The sequence below is a fragment of the Calonectris borealis genome, chromosome 12, assembly GCF_964195595.1.
Source record: "Calonectris borealis chromosome 12, bCalBor7.hap1.2, whole genome shotgun sequence".
Lineage (NCBI taxonomy): Eukaryota > Metazoa > Chordata > Aves > Procellariiformes > Procellariidae > Calonectris > Calonectris borealis.
In genome coordinates, this window is record NC_134323.1 from 19,822,543 (window position 1) to 19,844,784 (window position 22,242).

At 35.4% G+C, this 22,242-nt stretch overlaps 1 protein-coding gene across 3 annotated transcripts in view; it reads left to right on the top strand.

Moving 5' to 3' along the window:
- USP10 (ubiquitin specific peptidase 10) overlaps window positions 1-22,242 on the top strand; it is a 55,975-nt gene that overhangs the window by 26,965 nt on the left and 6,768 nt on the right. For all 3 annotated transcript variants that reach the window (XM_075161514.1, XM_075161517.1, XM_075161516.1), the window contains exons 4-11: window positions 2,192-3,217; window positions 9,104-9,195; window positions 10,754-10,863; window positions 11,349-11,404; window positions 12,835-12,938; window positions 13,719-13,818; window positions 15,074-15,254; window positions 18,866-19,031. In XM_075161514.1, coding sequence (XP_075017615.1) covers window positions 2,192-3,217; window positions 9,104-9,195; window positions 10,754-10,863; window positions 11,349-11,404; window positions 12,835-12,938; window positions 13,719-13,818; window positions 15,074-15,254; window positions 18,866-19,031 — 1,835 coding nt within the window. The remainder of the gene's footprint in view (window positions 1-2,191; window positions 3,218-9,103; window positions 9,196-10,753; window positions 10,864-11,348; window positions 11,405-12,834; window positions 12,939-13,718; window positions 13,819-15,073; window positions 15,255-18,865; window positions 19,032-22,242) is intronic.

Consider the following 22,242-nt stretch of genomic DNA (forward strand, 5'->3'; position numbering starts at 1 on the left):
AGCTAGGGTTGCTGTTGAGCAGTTAGGTGATGCCCTTCCCTCTTAGGTGGGTATCAGGCAGCAGCTTTCCACCTCCCTGCCTCTAGGCTGCTGATTTTTTTTAAAAGAAACTTAAGCCCTCTTTCCTGGTTGGCGATAGCTAGTCAGTGATGGCAGAAGTAGTTGGTGAATGGTGGATTGACAGGCATGGTGTTATAAAATGGTTTCTCATGGGTGTAGGGGAGAGGTGAAGAAAATTTGAAATTCAAGCTCTTGCTAACATGATTGAGAGAAATCAGATGTGTATGGAGAGGTTTTTTCTCTCCCCCCCCCCGCCCCCCTTTTTTTTTTTTTAGTTTCCTTTAGTCTGACTGGCAGCAAGATTGAAATTGATACATGAAATGTGTTTACTTCTCATTTAGTTAGAGTTAATAGATCAAAGCAGAAAAGCAATTAGTGTCTGTATTATATATCTTTGTTCATTAATTCATAATATGTTGGTATTGCATGTGTAAGTCAGACCTCAACACACATTGAATGTTTGTTACGCTTCATTTGATATTAAAAAATATGTACCCTGTAGATTCTTGTTTCTTTCACATTTGTTTTTAAAGCTAAAATTTTCATCAGCGGCCTTTTCTATAAAATATTTGGACAGTTTCAAAACAGTTATGTTGGCAGTTATGTATCAAAACATTCTCCACTAGACTCTGTGCTCCCATAGGATTATTTCCTTAAGTGTGTGAATAACATTTTTTCCTTAGAAACTGTTGCTTGCTTTTTGTTGTGTTGAAGCAAAAAAACCAACCAAACAAAAAAACCAAAAAACCCAAAACAAAAAAAAACCCAACCAACCAACCAAAACCCACCACACCTCATTTTTAATGAGTGTGTGTAGTATACTTGAAAATATGCATTTGTTGATGTGTCATACATAATGTAAGTTGCACAAAATCTTTAAAGTTTAGTGGTGTATCCACTTATATTCCTTTGGAAATAGTATCTAGTGTTTTTTGGTTCTCTAGTAACAGTCTTAAAAATTTAAAATGTGTTTTTTAGCCCCCCATCTTTGAGGAAACAGAAAATATTAAAATTAATGTCTTTGAAACAGTAACATACATATCGTAGAAAGACCTACAAAACTTTAAGTACTAAAATGTGAGCTTAGCTTTAACATTCATGAGACTCAGTTTCATTAATATCATCTCTTTATTTGATAGTTATGGAAGTAGTTGTAACTGAAGTAGTCAGTGTTACTAGTTAGAACGCATGCATTATAAAACTAATTAAGTTCCATGAAATCGCAGTACTTTGTGACTGACAATATTTTATGATACTGCAGCCTGCCATGAGAAGTATTTCTTAGAGTTTCTTTAAAGAACATGTCAAGGTCCCAGGGTAAATAAATAAATAAAACCCAACAAAAACCAAACCAAAAAACCCAAATCCAATCCTGTTCACAAATTTTTCAGTACTGCTTGTATGTACAAGTTGAACACTGACTTATGTTGAGGCGTATCTGTTGTATTTCTTGTCATAAAATCATATAATCATATATATCATATTCTCATATAGTAATAAATTCAACTGTGATAAAATTAAATAAGATACTGATGAGCCTAGAGTTTCAAAAGCTGTAATTCCAGTGTTTCCATACAATTAAGAAAATATTTTTTCAGTTATTAAGGATTATGATAAATCTTTACACACCAGGAAAACCAAACCAAACCAAATCCTCCAAAAAGCAAATTCCACGTGTGGAAATTATTTTTAAAAGTTAAACAGATAAAGGCTTGGATTTTGTAATTGTCAGTGGAAAAGACTGGCTTTAGAATTGTGGAGTTAAATATTGCACCATATTTTATATGCAATTATCCAGTAATTAACTTAATGCAGAATATTGCTAAAGCCGTTGGGCTTTAATAGTTTTTCTTAATAGGTGAATTTAATAGGTGTTATTTGCAGGAACTGTGCAGTGATTTGGAAAATTACATACTCTGTTTAAGAAAACCTGAATCATACCTTGTTGTCTTTAGGAAAATGATGTTTTGAAATGGTCTTCAGAATTGAGGTAGAGAATAAGAATTATTTTAGTTTGAGGGAATGTATTTTGCTTTCTAAGGTGCAGGAAAATATGGTTTTTTTTTCATGATTTTTGTAGCTTTTTGATTAGATGTCATTCACTAACTCAAGTTTGCTTTCTCTTGTCCAGGGGAAGAGTATCAGAGAATTGAATTTGGTGTTAATGAAGTTATTGAGACACAGTCATCTGTACTAAATAACACCGACTACAGTATTTCAAGTACTCTGAATCCTCAGGCTCCAGAATTCATTCTCAGTTGTGCACCTGCTCAGAAAACCCCTGATGACAGTCTCAGTGAAACAAACTACAATTCCATTGACTGCCAGTTCACTGATCCAACCCTCGCTTTGGACAGCGGTTCTAACGCTGAAAACGATGGCTTGTCTGGAGGCCTTGGACAAAGGGAGCGTAAAAAGAAGAAAAAAAGACCGCCTGGATACTACAGTTACTTGGAAGATGTCGGTGACGGCATTGCTCCCACAGAAGCTCTTGTAAATGGCCATGCAAATTCATCGGGACTAAACAGTATAAGCACGGAGGATACGGAACTGACGGGAGACATACCCTCCCTGGCCACACCAAGGACTTGCAACAGCCCGGACAATTCTGTGGACTTCGTTAATGAAGCTGTCTCTGATGATTCTGTTTCTAGCGCACTAGACAATACCAGGACTGCAGGGCAGCCTGAGGTATGCTGTGTTACTAATTCTGAACAGTTTTGCATCCCCTCAGAGACTGGCAGAGGTAGCCCCTTAAGGACAGCTGTTGTACAGTCTTATGCTGGTACTGATACTACTGAAAATCTTGGCGTTACTAATGGACAAACACTTGAATCCTCTGGTGAGGACACAGCTGCCAATGGGGTAGAATTGCACACTGTGGAAAGCACTGACTCAGATCAAGCTAAGCCTGAGGAAGCTTCACCTACTACTGAGGCAACAGTCCCGGTTGCAGGATCAGTCCCTGTTAATCAGCCTGCAAAATCGTGGGCTAGTCTTTTTCACAATTCCAAGCCCTCTGCTTCCACATCTGTGGTCTATGTTGAGACTAAGTATACCCCTCCTGCCACATCTACTCTGGTCCCTGAAAAACAGGTTGAAGTCAAAGAGGGACCTGTTCCAGTTTCAGAGGATCCTGTAGCCATAAAGATTGCAGGTATAGTTAATACACACGAGTGGATGTTACTCTGGAAGGGTATTAACTCGGCTTGTAAACAGGAGCATGCAATATTGATAGAGAAGATTCCTCTGTTAATGTTCTTAATGACTGTTCAAACACTGCTATGAAAGATGTAATTTAAATAAGCTAGTTTTGTATCCCCCTGCGTAAACATTCCAATGAGACATTACCATGTCATTATGCCAGATGTGGTAAAACTATTGCTGCTAACATAAACAATATGTTTAAGTGATCTCTGATTTTAAATAGGCTGGTTGCATTCAGCTGTATGTGATACTGTAGTAGGGAGAATACATTAGAAAAGTTTGTTCTGAAAATGGTGTGTTATATTATCCAGTATTTATAATCTTGTAATGCATTCCATTACGAGAAGAGTATTAATATATTTATGCCAAAGTAGCTGAAATTCCTGGACACCTACAGTAGCTTAAGTGTAAGGTCTAAATAGACCCTGCTTCAGAAATTCTAATTCCGGAAATAGTTTTTATACTTACTGATTTGCCTTTTGAGAGGTCTGTCTTTCAAATTTTGAAGAATTATCCTGAACCATTATAAACAATATTTTATTCAGAAGCAATGCTAGCTATTGCCTGTTCAAGAATAACCATAAGAAACTGTCCAGAGAGTACATCAGGAAAGACAATGTGTGATATAAAGGCTTTGACCGTTGATCCTGTCATATTTGTGGTTCCAATGAGAAATGCTAGAATGTGCATGGGATTGTTTTTGCAGATTCAGTCAGAAAATATGAAGACAAATACCCAGTTGGTTGCGTTTTGTGTCATTGACTTACAAGTGTTGGAACAAAAATAATTATTTTAAATCTGTGAAATAGTCTGTATGTAAAAAGGCTTGTGCAAAATCCTGCTATTTATGCTACAAGCTAATTTACAAGTACAACGGCGTTTCGTGTGTGACAGCTTCAAGTCAAAGTTTTCTGTTCTAACCAGAAGCTGACCTGGAGATTTCTATTCAGAATACCCAGAAGTATAGGCCAGCCTCTCACCCCCTCCTTAATAACGGTTTCATTACTTAAAATTGTCTGTTGAGAGGAAAGCTGTCAGAATAATTTATATTTCTCTGTATTTTTCACTTAGGTGTCACAAATGCAGTTGATCATATTAAAAAAATGTGTATAAGCAGGTGATTATGGTTTGTATGAACCCATACATGTGGAGTGTGTTGTACTCTTAAAATCTTAAGCTATCATTTGGTAATGAATTTTAACTTAAAACTATTTTGTGACAACCGTAAAGCTACAACTGCTTGCCATGGATGAAAAAGATTTTTTTGTCTTGTCCAAGTTGCTTCAGCTTTAAGTTAACTTTCTAGACTTTTACTGTTTCTGTACTATTTTTTGCCACCAGGTGGGAGCAGAGCTTTTTATTTTGTCTTTAATGTATTAAAATAACAACATAATTTTTATACCGTTTTCTTCTGCACCTTCACTATTAGCTAGCTGTTTTTGCAGAGGAATAATCTGAGTATAGATCCTTTTCCAGTGAAAAGGAATTCATCTTCTCATTGCAGCTGATTTAGGTAGGAGTTACATTGCTGCAATTCCTGTAATTCAGATGCCACTGATTTTGGTATGAAAAGTTTACCTGAAGATCTGGATGCCATGATATCAGTGCTTTGGTCTGTGGAAAAAGGCGACTTTCTTCATTATCTGTTCTTTTTTTAATGTTCTCTGTCCTGCTTGGGAAATAGGTACATTAGTGCTTTGTTCATACACCCACACTCAAAAATATGTTACGTGAGTTTCAATTTATGATTTCCAGACAGATAATTTGCTCCGTTCCGTACATATTTAATGTCAAATCTTATGCCTAGGTTAACATAATTGTATAAGGGTATGTAGTAATCCTGTATGTTTTTCAGAGTTAGCTGCTGATTGTGTTCCTTGTTTTCTTTGTGGCTGAGTTGAGATCCTGTTGTTTGTTTGCTGGGAATTCACCAGTTTCAACTCATGCCAATGGGAATGAATTTTTGATCACAAATGCCATAGAGTGCTAAACGCAGGTAAAATCTAGACCTAAAGTATCTCGAGTTTAGCAAGCAAAATTAGAAAATCTTCTGAATTAATGTTGGAGCTCTGAGGCCCTTCTGTACGGTTTTTATTTAGAACATGTGCTCAGGACACAAGAAGGTAAGTTACTTTTCCGGGGACAAATTGCTGGTTTGTGTCTTAATTTCACCAGTTATTGGTGGTGGTTAATGGTTCCCAGGCATCTTGAAGACAGCTTAATGCTACTTCGTTCAACCTGCAAAGGTCTATGGTTTCTTAGTCCTCAAATGTAAACGAAAGCTACACAAGATAAGGAGATGAAAATCGGGACTAGAAAATAAATAAAACAGACAAACAAATTTCATGTTAATCTTGCTGAGAAAAAAATACTGAAGGGTTAATTTTAGCAAGTGGCTAAGGTGTGCGGTGAGACGCTTTACTGGCAACACTAGTGAACAAGTTAAAGGGACTTCTGAAGCAGACTATGAACCATTGATGTTTATTTGGCAAAACACCAGGCAGATAACATGAGAATGGTAGAGAAGTACAGGTATGGCACTTGCATATTTACAAGGGGACAACCATACTGATTACACACCTTAGCCTAACTTAGATGCTCGGACAGACATTTTAAGAATTTGTTTTTAAGGGATAGTAAGGTTATAAATGGTCCATATTTGTAAAAAATATGACTCTCCCTCAGGCTTCACTTGCTGAGTTTCAGAGTTACTACCCTCTGATGCATAACCTGATGACCGTCAATAGTGCCTTATATAATGTTCTAAGTAAGCTAGGGAAATAAGTGATTGGAAAACTAGCTGTTCTCTGATCAGTCTTTTAACTGTTCCTGGTAACTTCAGGAAAAATGTCAATGGGAGAATCTAAAAAGATTTTCTGAATCATGTTTTCTTGCAGTGTTTTCATTGTGGATGATGGAATTAACGGTGCACGTAAAATTTGTTTGCAGCAGGCAGAATTTCAGATGAATTGAAGAACGAAAACATTTAACATCTGACTAAATCTGGAATGATTTTAAATTAAAAAGAGGGGAATCCAATAAATGCAAGTATGGAAGGATATACCAGAACAGAAGTCAAATGCAAGCATACAGTACAAAGAACAAATGGTTGGTAATAATATTAGAGAATAAAAGGATCTGGAAGTTCTAGGGAGTTGATAAGTCCTTAGTAAAGCTGAAAAAGACTGAGTTTTATTTCCAATGTGTGTTAATACCAATTTACATGGAAAAGATGGAAGATAACTGTGATACTGTTGTTGCTGTTGAGGGCTCGGTGAAAATTCCAGTCTTTGGGCATTACTTCTCAAGGAAGATGTTACAATGCAGCAGCAAAAACAGAAGTAAGATTTGAAAACCATACTCTTTTGGCAAACATGGAAAATTTGGATTTACTTTGTCTCAGATGATATTGTTGGAGTGATCATGGATGTAACTTCAAATACATAAACCAAATTCATAAAGAAGATGGCGATTCGCTGCTCTCCCAAGGTTGTAGTGAACAAGAGAAGAATTACTTAGTTTAATTTGTAACAAAGGTGTTTCAATGTTACATATTAGAATTTTTTTTAGGGATAAAGCTAGGTAAGCACTAGAGCAACTAGTTGTGGAATGGAGGCATGCAAGGTTTGGGGGTTTTTATAAAACTTCAGAAACTTCGCCTGTTGTACTATCAGACTGCATTCTTGCAGAAACTGATTTCGTGTAGGGTTATCCAGCAGTGGTGTTGTCCTGGCACTTTTTATCATTGTCCAGATTTGAAGAAAGATCTGGGTGACATATGTAATTTTTTCCAAATTATGATCTCAAGCAAGCGATAAATTGCTACCTTGTAACGCGTGTATCTTTTCAGCATGGAGACCATATCCACGTGGTTTCTCTTTCGTTAAACTTTGGACTTGCATGGATTAGGGAATTACAGGGTTTTTTTATTGACAGGTATTTGTAATAACACCACCTAGTGAATGAACTTCAGCAAAATGTGTTCTGTTTACCAACAGAAATTTCTGAACATGATAATATTGTTCTACATATGTTTTCAAGTCAAGGCCATGTTTCACAATTCATTATCCACCAAAGGGAATGTGAATTCTTTCTGGTTAGTAATGTGTGCTTCATAAGAGGTTTTGAAATTTTAAGAAAGCTTTCTCATGGTTGTAAGTGTGGTTTTCTTCTGATACTCTTGTAATGTAGTTATTGTGTAAATATTGGATGTGAGATGAAAATGTGGTATTGAATGTAATTGCTCTACACAAAAATAATTCTTTATGTTAAAAGAAACAAAACTCGCTGTAATTGCTCTAGACATCGTTTACAAAGCAGTTTTATGACCACAAGAGGATGCTAAAGGTCCTAATAATATTTTTATTTAGTATGAAACAAAAATGGGGAAAAATACAGTTAATGTAAAAAGTTATTGATAGACATTAAAAATTAATACTTTTTTCATTATTTTAATCCTAATTTTCAACAGTGCTAACAGAAAGATTGTATGTGTGCACAACACGTTTCAAACTTTGCTGCGTTAACAATATATTCTGAAATACTTGAGCATTAATAATTTAATAACAAATATATTTCAACACTCGCAGAAGGGTTTTCATCTGCATCTGTACTAGGTGCTAACGTCTTCCCTTTTACATCTTTATGCTATCTGTCCTTTCAGATGTCAGGTTCTTTATGTAATAGAGGACTGATTTAAATATTTTCTGATTTTTAGCATGTTTTTATTTGGTTAGAACTGGTGTTGTCAGCAGGAAATAAGATCTTATAGGGAAAGGGATAGTTTGGAAGTAGAAGGGCGTGGATTTTGTTTGCAATTCTGCCACCTCCTCTGCTCAGTCATGGCTTTGTGCCTCTGCTTTTCCACCTGTGTCATGTTGTCTTGTCTGTTTAGATGGTCCTTCTAGCGAATAGCTCAAACTCTTTAAGTTTATGCAGCGTAGCATGTTTTAGAGGGTTTTAGAGGTCCTCACATTTATTATAAGAATAAATAAGCCCCTTGGTAGGCAATTGCCATGTGTTTTGCATTTTTCATTCTGTCTTGTATATGTCTTGTCCTTATTTTGCAAATTTAAAATATACCAGATCCAATATTTTCCTTAAACAGTATTTATTTAGGTACCTAAATAACAGGTCACGCTTCCTGCAAGAACTCCCCCTGTTGCTCTCTGTTTCATAACTGAGACAGACTTATTCATGTGCAGTGGTTTCTAATTTTTAAACTTGGGCCATTGCTGAAGTTTTTGAAAGCAGGAAAACAGTAGGCATTATATTATGTAAGCCTGTTATTTTGTAGATTTTGGAAGTCTTAAAGCAGTAAATAAAACATACTGTTCAGAAGACCATGTTAACATCTGTCCTGTTTGCACTAAGATATTTTTGTTGTAAGATAGTGTATGTTGAAACTAGTAAACTGAAACTGCTATATCGGCTTCGTCTCTCTTCAAAGCAGAAGAATTTGGGAAATACTTCCTGAAATTGGTGGCAAGGGATTACAGCTAATGGGAATTTATATCTATGTATGTATCTGTATAAAGAAAAGTATCTAATTTTAGTAAAACAAAAATAAAAACAAATAGGTCTTCTCAGTTTTGAAATGACAATGGTTAGTTTTTGGACCAGGATCCTCCTGACCCAAATTCCAGGATGTCTTCGGTTGAAGAAATATGTCTGATTTGAAATATGAGCAGTGTTTAATAGAGCGAAAATTATTTGCTGAAGTTTCTGGGAATCTTGTTAATTGATTTGAATTATTTTGTAATGTGTCAACAGATACTTGTTTTGATGGCTAACGTGCATTTTGTTGATGCTAAATTTACTGTTTCTTATTCTGCAGAAATACTGGAAAATGTAAGACTAATACATAAACCAGTGTCTTTGCAACCGCGAGGGCTGATCAACAAAGGAAACTGGTGCTACATCAATGCTGTATCCTTACCTTGGAAAAAATTAATACACTTAAGTTAAAATTTGTATGTTATATCTGTCAAAAGTTTTTCTGGATTATTCTGGTAAGTATTTTATAAAAGTGTCTTCCCATATCCTACTACTGTGGTTAAAATGGTTCAGGATAGCATCTAGAAATCCAGGGATGTTTAGGATCATTGGACCTTGTGTCCAGGGTTCCCCTGCAGTTGGTTGCACAATCCTGTTTGCAGTTTGTCTCTGTTACCTCTGTCAAAATATTTCAGAACTGTAACTTTCTGATGACTGAAAACCTTCTTGTAATTTCTAGTTATGTTTACTATGACTCTTTGTGCATCAACTTAAATGATTATTTCTGTTTTGTACTTGAAGTAACTATTCCTACTCTTAGGCTTCGTTTTGGCAATTTGGTAAGCGGATCATTTGGTTTTCTGTTGAGCAGGCTGTCGCTATCATATCTGTGTAAATGCAGTGTTTAAGATAATCCTTTTATGACAGGATGGAAGATTAGCTCACTCTTAATGTGTTAAAATTGTATTCCCCTGCAAAAAAAACTTTTTACCTTGGGTAACAGAAATCTTTAGTGCTGTATTATGATAGTTTTATTAATAAAATATATTTTTAAATTAATATAGCTATATCTCCTACGTTAGCAATGGCTCACTGCAAGTGATAATTAGGATACTTTAACTGCTAGTGAAAAATATTAAGACCAGTTTCAAGACTGATCATTGCAGAACCTAATAACCTACTTCCAGACCAGTGATGATGTTTTAAACTTCAGCTTTTGTCTTGCATAACCAGTTCTGCACTTACCTGATTGTATATATTAGCTCCCATTTTTTCAGTCTTAAAATGTTGCATGGGAATTTGTTACTCAATTTTTGCACACTATAGGGTTCAAGTTAATATATCTCTCTAGCTGTTGAGATTGCTGCCTTTTTTGTCATTTCCCTGCCCCTCCAGTCTTTTAATACATTTCTTCTATTCAGTGTTCTCGCCAAGTAGCACGGGTTTTGATGTTTTCAAAGTATTTTCTCCCAACATACACTGTAGTTTTACTGGTTGCTCCAAACTCTTCGTTACAGTGCAGAATGCTTTATATCACAGCGGGTTGGTTTGGTTTGGTTATGGGGGTGAATCGTCACCTTTCACTTGAAGTCTGTCAGCTGGCTTCTTCCATTCTTTCCAGAAAATGTTACAGGCTATTACTTGCCAATTTTCAAATTGTTAATTTTATAAAGTCTTTCCTATGAAAGTTTCTTTCCTCTCCTGCTCCTAGACTAAATGTTTCCTTCCCCTTTAATTAAAGTTTTTGACATTATTAAAACGTCAGTGAAATCACTGCATGTTACAAGATGCCGGGGTTTTTTAGTGTAACTTCTGTACATTATTAGTTCATGTTCTGATAGAAGTCCATCCATCGGTTCCAATTGAGTTATTGGATTGGTCTCCATAATAAAGAGTTAGCTTTGTTTTGCATATAGTTTTAAATATAACTGAATATTTGGTTAATATGCAGATAACATTTTCTGAATATTTCCTTAATGCCACTGCATAGACCCTGCAAGCCTTGGTTGCTTGCCCTCCAATGTATCATTTAATGAAGTCCATTCCAATGTATTCAAAATCACAGCGGCCGTGTACCTCAACACCAATGATAGACAGTTTGTAAGTAGCTTGTTAAAAAAAAAAAAAAAACCAAAAAAAAACCAAACAAAAAACTGTGATCTGGCTAAGCTCATTCAGAAGTATCTAACAAATGATTATTTACTGCAATTGTTGAAAGTTGATACGTATCCAGAAGCCTTTTTTGTGTGGTTTTTTGGTGATACGTGGCTTTTATAATGAACTTGGTATTTTACAATTGCTTGACTAGTCAAGGAAGATACTTCCTGTTGCCTGAGGAATATCAGTTTTAAATAGTGTTTAATATGCAAAAATGAACCGTGAGAGCTGCAAGAACTAACCTAACACCTTGGTTTCATTAGCAGTGATCAGGTTAATTTTTATGTCTGGACTTTACTGAGACTTCATTATGATATTTTTGATTTTTTTTTTGGCAGTCAGTAATGACTATGATCTAATTTTATTACTTGTTCTTCTAAATCTTAACTTGCTGCTCATGTCTAGTTGTTCCTTCCATTCTGTTTCAGTGTTCGTTTAATGAATGAGTTCACTAATATGCCTGTACCTCCTAAAGCAAAACAAGGTGAGTAGGAATAGGGGGAGAAAAGTCTTAAAATCATGATAAGAAGGCTTTGGGGTAAGGATCTGCACTATGTGATGTACTTCAGACTTTTAAATACTGGTGCTTGATCCCCTTCGTGGCGCTCTGGACTTCTGGGGTTTCTTGGTATCTTAAAAAGTTTGCTGTTGCTTTTCTGTCGGTGTTACGCTTTTTCTTAGTGGTGATTCATGTCAAGAAGTCATAGGTGTTGCACCTTATATTTTTTTTTTCTTCTGTTTGGTAGACCAAATGTACAAGTGCAATAAGAATAGTTTTTGTTGAAGGTCAGCTTAATTGTTAAGATGTCTTCTAAGAACGTGCCCTTTCTAACAGTCATTTGATATTCACTGTATTTTACTTCGCTTCCTTCCTTACATATTTCCAGCTGTTTGGTTTATCAGCTTGCTCAGTTCTATCATTCTTTCTTAAATACTAAACACTCATATTCAGTCGGAACAAAATGGGGCCATAATAGGTCTCTTCAGCAGTTAGAGGTTGCCTGCAGTCATGTTATCATGGCTTTTAATTCCTCCCCATCCTATGCACTATTTCAATGTGAAAACTTCAGAAGTATATGATTCTTGCTAATACGTGTTTATGATCAATGATGATTATGTAGTGAGGAATAGAATTTTTTTTTTTGATGCAAATAGATTATCTTGCAGGTTTCATTTTTTTAATCTCTAAACCAAATCTCATGTATTACAAACTTATAGAAATAAAAAACAGTTTCAGGAATGTGTTTATGTAACATTATAAGAAAATATCACAAGGATCTGGTTGTTCCAGTGATTTCCAAACAGTTCAGACATTTCTGTGGTTTGCTGCTTAAGTTTTGTTTCTGTAAAACAAATCTTACTGTCTTATGCAACTTATTACGCTTCTAGGTCATTTTATTGTATTGCGTAGTTTTCAAATATAGTTTCAGAGGCCTTGTATTGCCATTAGGTTGAACATTCTGTCAAACTGTTTCTTCTTTATTTTTTGTTTCTTTTCTGCAGTGAGGAAGAGTGATCTATTAGAATTACAAATATATAAAAGATTTAAGGAAGTGTTCTTTGAATACAAAAGAAGTACAAAAATTTAAATAGAACTAGAATTGTTCTTTTATGATGGCTAGGGATATTGTTGCTAATCTTCAGAGTGTTGACTATAAAAAGAGAGTACTAACTTTTCCAGACCATCTGTAAGTCTATGTAGGGTGATGTAAGATGTTTTTCAAAACACGTTTACAGATAAAAGAGTTAGGTCTTGTGAATTCTGAGCTGGAGTCACTAAAACTGTAATAAAACTATTAATAAAAAATAACTTTGGATTCCAAAATCTAGTGATGTGTGAAGAGAATGTTAAGGTATAATATAGAAAAACTTCTATATGTTGTTATTTATATATACTTCTCTTTTGCCTTGCAGCTTTAGGCGATAAAATTGTGAGAGACATCCGACCAGGAGCTGCCTTTGAACCTACATACATTTATAGACTTTTGACGGTTATAAAGTCAAGTCTGTCAGAAAAGGTGTGACTTACAAATCTTTGACTTCTGTCATTGCATTGCAAGGCAATCACTGTCGTTAAAACAACGTAAAGCATACATCAGGTTCCGTGCCTAAATACCAGTAAAATCAACTAGTTGATAGTTCTTTATAATGAAGCTAGACTGTCTTGGGAGTTAAATTATAGGAAGATGTTAATTACAAGTTTGGCAGATAATATGTCAGAATAATGAAAACATTACTATTGGAACGGAACATCTCTTTTTATAAGGAACATACCTATTGATTTATATTTAAGAAATGAGCAATTGTTCATTTCTGCTTGGAATTCAGCTTGGAATGGTTGAAGGTCCACAGAGACTTCAAAATACTATTTCAGGTTTAGCTTCAATTTAAAGAAAAGACAATAGTTCAAACCATCTTTTGATTTGGCCTTGGTTTGACAGCAACTTTTAGTATTACTTTTAAAAGAAATAGCAGAAAAAAAAAATTACCAACTCACATTTTAAATCGAATTTGTATTGAGAAGAATGCAGAAATGCTTGTATCCAGGTCAAGCTTATGTGTGTACTTACTGCTTATGGCAGGTTACCAACTAATGTCTTGGTTCTTTTTGAACTGGTTAAAAATGAGGTGTTGTTATAGTAAAATTTAAACTTCTATTTGACTTTACAACTTAGACTGAGTAGTTGGTAAATTAGCTAAATTAATAGGAGAAAGCTAGATGTTCAGTGTCATGAACCTTATGTTAAAATGAAAACATGAAAATGTCATATAATAATTGAAAAAAACATTTTATTCAGGGCAGGCAAGAAGATGCTGAAGAATACTTGGGATTTATCCTCAATGGACTACATGAAGAAATGCTGACTCTAAAGAAACTTCTCTCTCCACATAATGAAAGTTAGTGGATTTTTTTTTTTTTGTAGCAAACGTAATTTTTCAAACTTTAAAATACTCTCCTTTTTTTGTCGTGATTCTGTAATTTGGAGATGATGTTGAGATAGGGATAGAATGCCATGTTTTAGGGCACTCAAAGACATTAACAAGTAATCTTTCGTTAAAATCCGTCCAAAGGGTAAAATGAGTCCATTCTGTCCAATTTACAAATGATCTGAAGTGTTACTGGGTATTTGGAAACGCATTATCATATAATAAGTCATATACCTGGTCCTCCTAAACAACAGATTTCTGTATTACAAATTTTTACTGAGCTCAGCTGAGCATTATTTGAGGCTAACTCAAATAATCTTGTCAAATACTCTTGTCTTGAGCATAGGTATGTTTGCCATTCATAATACCTGCAATATCAGTTGTTTACTGGGGTTTTGGCTGTCTCCATGGTAGTTCAAAAATACATCAGTGTGTTTTTTCACTGATCTTTAAACCACTGTTAAAATCTTTTTTTGAAGTGGGAACTTCTACACTAATGGCTAATTTATATCTAATATAAACCAGAACATATTAAATTATTTTAAAATTCTTACTGACAAATTTGAAGAAAAATTTTCTTTGGAAGAAGTATTAGAATTTGTATGCAGAGTAAAATGCCATTTTATTTTACAGTGGCTTTATGTTTGGGTCCCCTATTAAAAATGAAACAAAACACTGTTAAGTATTAGCCAAGTATAGAATTAAGATCACTAGTTATCCAATTTCTCCTTAGTAGGGTAAGTTTTTTATGATATAAAATGATCATTCCATATTTTGTTCTTTAGCTGTATGCAGTTTATAGCCTCCTGACTTTGGCACTTGCAAAGAAAATATTTGCTAAGCCTTGGGTTCCCTGTAATAAATCTGTGCAGAAAAGGAGTTGTATTTAATAATGGCATAATTATGTTTCCAGAATAACACTTGACTTTCTAATTTTCTACCCCATAAATTTACTACTAAAAATATATCAAACTTTGCTAGAAAACTACATCTGTTTACATACAGTCATCAGTGAGGTGCATTCTGTTAATACATGGATGTGTCCACCTATGAGCGAGCCTGGAATATACTTGTTCGCATTTACTTTCTCAAATCTATGATACATGAAAACATTTTATCCTCTGAAAATTATTTGTATTGGCTTTTTTGTTTTTCAAATTCTTTATCTGTATACATGTTTTATTTGTAAAAAAAAACTCAATACATTTTTTTTCTTCACTTTAAGAACTCTCAGTTTCCAATGGCCCTGAGGCTCAGACTGTTCATGAAGAAGAGGAGCAAGATGAACAAGGGGAAGGCAGTGAGGATGAATGGGAACAAGTGGGACCTCGCAACAAATCATCAGTCACTCGACAGGCTGACTTTGTTCAGACTCCAATTACTGATATTTTTGGTGGTCATATAAGGTATAGTACTTTTTTGTAGAAGTTGTTGAGACTGTAGGCTTCTTTGCCTTTACACGTAACTTTTTCCTCTGCTTTGCTTTCTGTATTTTTTGCTATTATTGGATAGTGCGATGGAAGAGACTGTTACACACTTTTTTCAGGCCAGGAGAGGTGAACATTCTACCATGAAGCATTTGTTATGCTCGAGAGAGTTCAGAAGATGGACCGGAATGATCAAAGGATTGATCAATGATCAAATAATTCTATGACTTATTGTAGAGTCTGAATCTTTCCAAGTGCTTTTAAAGAGCAAACCGTTTAGAGAACGAAAGCCCTGAATTGCATATAGAGGAGTTTGAAATCTGTATGCTTTGTATATTAATGTCTAAGAATTCCAAAGAACTTTAGAGCTACCTAATTTTTGTGACCTCTGAAGAGTCTTGACTCATTTTGTAAATAAGGATACTAAAGGATAGTGAGATTTGCTAAGAGTTAAATCTGGTCAGTAAAAGAATGAAATAAAATAAAAAAATTGTAAACTTTTGGTTATTTAGACACTTACGCTTCCAAGAGGCGTAGACACACATGCTTCCCCCAAAGTTATGTGTAATAGTTAATAAATGTTAAAGGTGAAAGAAGTTTGGAAAAATGTAAATTACTACAAGATGTTACAGGAATGAAAAGAATGTGGGACATTACTTATATTCAGGTCTGATACCAGATGAAGGCAGAAAGTAGATACTGAAAGAATATTTTTTGGAAAGGAAGCCTCATGACTTGTTCGGAGAAATGTATAATTTAGAGTGAAAGCAAGGTAAACACTTGCTAAAAACATATTCCAAAACAAAAATGCTAAACTTGAAGAATTATTTTTAAATTGGAGACAGACACTTAATTGCTAGTGTTTGACTCCCTGTATTGCCAGGTATTCAGTCTAGAGGTGTGAATAATGTGGGTTAGTGCCTTCTGCCTGTGAAACGCACTGAAATTATTCTTCTGGGATTTGAGTCAGCTGGCAAATAAAATGATATTTTCCATAGAAATTGGCAGACAGATGTTTGTACATATTGATGAAATTCCGCGTTGATGATATGTGTTCATGTACCCAAGGTATTGTTAATACCCTTAGTATATTTGTCATGGTCAGAATTGTTTAGATGTCTACATGATTCCGTCAGTTTTTAAATTAAGAATACCAAGAGAACGCTGTCTTCTGTAGAAGACCACAGAAAATGACTTAAAGCAAAGGTAATACTGAAAAAGGGCAAAAACTTGCACTGAGCAACAGAACCACAGGGTCCCATCGGATATCTGTTGTCTGCTGTCACCACACCCACTTTATTTAGCTTCCAAACCAGGTCACACAGTTTACCACAGAAGCAGTATCCGATGGTGTGATGTTGGAAAGCTTCATCCTCTGAGGCTGAGGGTGGAGATAGGAAGGATTGAATACAGAATTGCCAGTAGAATTCCACTAAATGAAAGCATCAGAAATTGGAAGAATCAAATGGAAAAAGCAGCTAGGAAAACATGGTTTGAATTGGCATCCTTTGGCTTGGGAAACTTTAAGCTGTCCTCTCGAGGCTTTAATTGTCTATTAAATGCCTATTTAGGCATAATTGCTTAAAAAAAAACCACCCAAAAAGTCTTCCTTAAGCAATGTGAGACTTAAATGTGTAAGTACGAAGATACACAGTTCTGTCAGGATCTGGTTTGTTGGTGTGCAGGAGTCCCTTTTGACTTTCAGCTTGTGTGAATTTCAAATATTTGTTATGCAAGCTAGCTCACAAGCCAGTCCGCTAAATATTTCCATAAGTAGTACCAAGTTTTCCCTTCAAATGCACTATTATTTATAAAGAAAATACATCAATTACATTGTTGTAGTTTAAGCAGGGTGGCAATGGGCAGTGTACTGTAGAGTTCTTAGAGTACCCGAGAGTAATTATTCATTGAAAGTGATGCATTTTCCCTTGCCTAATTGAAATTTGTAATTATTCTAATAAGTGATAGTTATTGAAAAATCATAGTCCAGCAAAGGTTTTGCTATCAAATCAATTTCTGCATATCTTTTTGAAGAAAATGTTTTGAAGAAATGTTACAATTTAATTTTTAATAATGAAAAAAAAATTCCTTAACATTATCTTTTCAGAATATTATCCGTATTATTAACTAAATCTTTAATACATAGACTTGTAAACAATTGGCATTGCTAGCATTTTTCTGTTGCTTATTGCACTAAATAACGGTTAGCTTAAAAAGGGTTTGGGAAGTGTATCCAAAAGCAGCAAGACTTGCACAGTGAAGGGTTTGTTTGTTGAAACACTGCGCTTGCCATGTGTTGAAGGTTTTGTCCTTAAATATAGCCAAGGAGGAAGTGTTAAACTGAAATAAAGATGCTACTGTTTTTCATACGCACTCTTTCCTCTGAAGGATATATATTTGCCAATATAAAGATGCGTTGGCTTTCTGTTGGTGCTTCAGGGCTTTGCCTGAGTCAAAGGGGCTCTTTTGATAGAAGTTTGCAGTACAGGCATTAAACCTGTATGTTAACATTTTGTACAGGACCTGGAGAAATTTCAGCATGGCTACATCGATTAGAGCTACTGTTAATTATCTTACTGCTTTCAAGCTTTATAAGGCACTGTAACAAATGTAACAATATAATACAGTAGTGATTTCTTTGGCTGTTTAAAACCACATTTTTGTAGCAGCTGAGCCTTTTTAATGTAAGTACTGCTTTCAGAATAAAAAATTCTTGAGCCATGTGTGACGGTTTTAAGTTTTCAGCGAAGTTTAAGAAAAATGAAAATCAGGAAGAGTCCACTTAGTGCAGTGACGTTGTGGCTGAAGAGCATACTGTCTCGTTGCACAAAACAACAATCACCACGCCAGGCTACTTAAAGGCTGCAACTGAATACACTTCAAACAAAAATAAAAACCAAAAAAACCAGGAAACATGTTGTCATGCCCTAAGTCGTTACTGCTGCCAGTTTTCCGAAAGACTCCAATTTATGTACAAAAGAGTACATGGACAAAATCTGGACACAGAAAATGATGGGAGGAAAAGAAAATGCCAGTCCTCGACAGAGCACAGTTTATATTTCCTATGGCAAGATTTAAGCAAACAATTTAAAATCACTGTAAAATTGGTCTTAGTGAAGTGACTAAAAAATTTGTGTATTTTTATTGGAGAATCTGGAATCAGTTGTAATTTTTACAGTAAAACATACAGTTAGATAAGCACTAGTATTTTGCGCTTCCAAAGATCTGTTGGAAAACATAATTTCAAAACTCTAATGTGAAAAGAGTCCAGAGGTAAATCTTTCTAAATGCATTATCAAAAATTTCACTATTTTTCTTTAAACTTTTCATGCTTATCCAATAACTGTTTTAACCCTTGCATAAATAAAACAATTCAAGTATAATCCCATTCAATATGCTCTAAGTGAAAATAATTTACATTGCAATAAAGTGGATTCAGGTTGTTGAAACTTAGGCTTAACCTTTGTATTTTTGTGTTTTGTTTTGGATTAACTATAAATCGAGTTACTAAAGTAGACTTCTTACTTGGAGGTTCTATATTGTTGAAAATTACTGTGCTTTATTACATTTTAACTTTTTTGTTTCCATAGATCTGTTGTTTACCAGCAGAGTTCTAAGGAGTCTGCTACACTGCAACCTTTCTTCACCCTGCAACTGGATATCCAGTCAGACAAGATACGCACAGTTCAGGATGCGTTGGAAAGTTTGGTGGCAAGAGAGTCTGTCCAGGGTTATACCACAAAAACCAAGCAAGAGGTGTGTTCTGTTGACCCCTTTTTACAGTCAAATACTAAACTTTTTAAGAGGGTTTTTATACAGCTCTTGCTTTACAAATAGCTGCTTGAACACTACTACTTGCGTTAACAAAAGAGGTGCTAACCTTTTCAAAGTGTCCTGCAGCGGTAAAACGTGTTGCACTTGAACACATACACTGAAAGGAAGAGAACTAACTCTTAAACAAAACCATGCCTGTAAGTAGTTATGTTTTCTGAGTTGATGTAGTAATTGGTTGCAGATTTTATTGGAGTGTATATTAAATTAACAGGGTGAACTGTGGTAATAACACATACTATTATAAGCAAAATAGCTTTTAGCTGATCTTAACATACTGATTCCTGGGGATTGCCAGGTGTTCTTAGTAAAGCAGCAGCTCTTCAGAGTACCGTTTGAAAGCACACTCTAGCTTTAAGAAGAAAAGTCTTGTAGCAGAACACTTGCGTGGCTGTGTGTGGCTATCCTCGATGGGTTTTGATTTACACATTTCACTTACAAATCAAAAATGAAAATACGGATTGGCCTGGTAGAAGTCCATCTAGAACCTCACTGAAAGTGAGGTGATCATCTGATGATCACTATCTTTCTCTCTGGATTAATAATCTGAAATCTTTCAATAGCCAGTAACACTACCATTTAGTGTCCTTGGCATGTATGGTTGACTGGTTTGCTGTACACAGCCCTAAAAAAACCCAACTTGTCAGTAATACTGTATTCAGTTTTAGGTCATCAGTTCAAGAAAAATGTTTTTCACAGTTGGAGAATATCTGGAAAAGAGCAGTCAAAATGAATAGCAGCATAAAAGTTGTGATGTAAAAGGAACAAAAAAGGAGGAGGAGCTGTTCCGCATCAAGATGAAAAAACCATGGAAGTAGAGAGATGGAACCAGATGTAAAACTCAATATGTCAAAGGCTGCTCTGAAAAGGAAAAGACTGATTTTTCTCTGTGATACTCAAACAGTAAATAGGAGTAGGACCTAGACTAGGTGTTGCCTGTGGTGCTTGTAGAGTTGTCCTCGCTGCTTTAAGAGAAGGTTAGAGAAGCACCAGTCAGGATTTACACAAATGGTTACAATTGATTCAGAGGGGATGGAGTGGAGGACCTTTTGAGATCTCCAAGCCCTGTGATTCTCTGTCACTTTAAGTACCAGGACATTTTATTCTGTATTCTCATGCAGCTCTGCAAACTTTTTAATCTTATTTTTCAAATAATACAATACATAATAGTAATAATTGCAATGGAAAAATACTTCATAGGACGAAAAGCATGCTTTTGACATTACAGTTTGAGAACTTGTGATACAGGGTAATAAATTAAACTTTTTCCCCCAGTAAGGTATTGCCTTGCTTCTTATGGAGTGCATTAGTAAAGAACATCATCTCTGGTGTGTGTGGATTGCTCAGATGGAAATTTTGCTTACACTGTTCATAACTTCTTTCAGTAGGCCAGGATGGAAAGAGGCTCTTGAGTTGTAGATGTTCTGACATTCATTTCTGTATCTGTAAGTTTTCTAAATACTCCAAATGAGAATATGGTTAGGTAAAGAAAGGATGGACCATGTCTTTGAAAAGCTAAAGATGGATACCTGAAATTTGTCTGCCTTGTATACAGTAGGAGTGTTAGAGAACATGTATTTCTCCAGTTGTCTTCCATGTGAAAGAAACATTTGCAATGCAAGCTCATCGTGATTTACCACATAGATTTTGTTTTGCTAGTCATTCAGTTTTTGGTTTTTGCTGCAGATGGTTTTAACTTCTTTACTGACAACCCAGTGTTCAATTACGGGGTTTGGAAGAAATGGGTGTTCAAATTAGATGCTGGAGGTTTGGTCTGGCTTATATTTTAGAGTCTGAATGGAAATACAAGCATTCACAATGTCTTTTAGATCTTTTTTCAAAAGAAATTCAAGTTGAAATAGGTATTCTTGTATTAAAATTGTAGTGAAAGCACTGCATACATTGACTGTAGAACAAGCATAGGACTTTGCAGATAGTAATTTTCAGAATGTATTATGAGGAAGTATTTCATCTCTGTTTTACAGAAGGGGAACTCAGGACTACTGATAAAGCTAAAAATCATATTATTATATTATTAAAAACTATACTGTCTTCTGATTGTTTTTATCGGGATTGTATTCTTTACAAGTTGTGGGCATAAACAGTACATATGAACATATATCCAAATATATGTGAATGATTTCTCTTAAAGTTTGTTTTTTAATCACTTTGAGCTGACTTTGAACTGTATGTGTGTATTAGTGTAAGCAGGAAATTAGTCAGATTTTCATGCAGTGTTTAAAATAATTAGGTATTTTAAATGAAAATAGGTGTTTAAAATGGAGTGGCATTCTCTTGCTGTTTCTGACTCAATTTCACTTGCGCACTAGCATTTGAAGGAAGTTGTTTTGGTTCCTTCTGGTCTTGCGGATCAGTTTGTTAAATCTTGAATATTTCAACAGTTAATATGTTTTTTAAAGGGCTTAATTTTTATCCTCACTGAATTGATTTTCTTTTCAGTCTCTTATTCCTACTTGCAGACCTGCTCATGTTTTCTAACAAAAGTGAAGGCTCTTGAGTAACAAACTAGCCTTACCTCACTTACTTTTCCAGGTTACCTTCCACATGCTCCTTAGAAGGAGCCTTCACATCCCCTGGAGTTCTCAAACTGCTCCTTGAGGATCTTACAAGTATTTTCTTGGGACTCTGACTCATGTTCACTGAACAAACACTTGTGGCACTTTTAGCTGGTAATGTTGCTGCCAGAAGTCAGGGCCCCTTCACGCAGTCAGGGCAGCAGAACATGTGCCTGTTCCTCAGCTGCTGCTCTTCAGTCTGGCACCGTCACACAAAACTGCTTTGATTTGTGGTTGAAGCCAATACGGAGCCGCCCAGCTGAGGTGCAGGCATCTGTTCCCATACGCCAGCTCGGTTACTGAGGATGGAGAATGGCAACTGCTTAAACCACTGCAGTGACATTCTTCAGCATCCTCTATTCCTGGTCTGGGCTGGGAGCTGGTAGGTTCTGTCTGCACAAAACTCTGAAGGCAAAGACTTCACATCTGAGATTTAGAAGATTCGATACAGGAAAATCTTGAGATAGTAATAACTGGGTGAATCGAGTGCATGTTTTTTCTCTATATAAAGCCTCTCTGGATTTGCCTTCTAAATTCTTACTCTGCGTGTTATTTCCTGG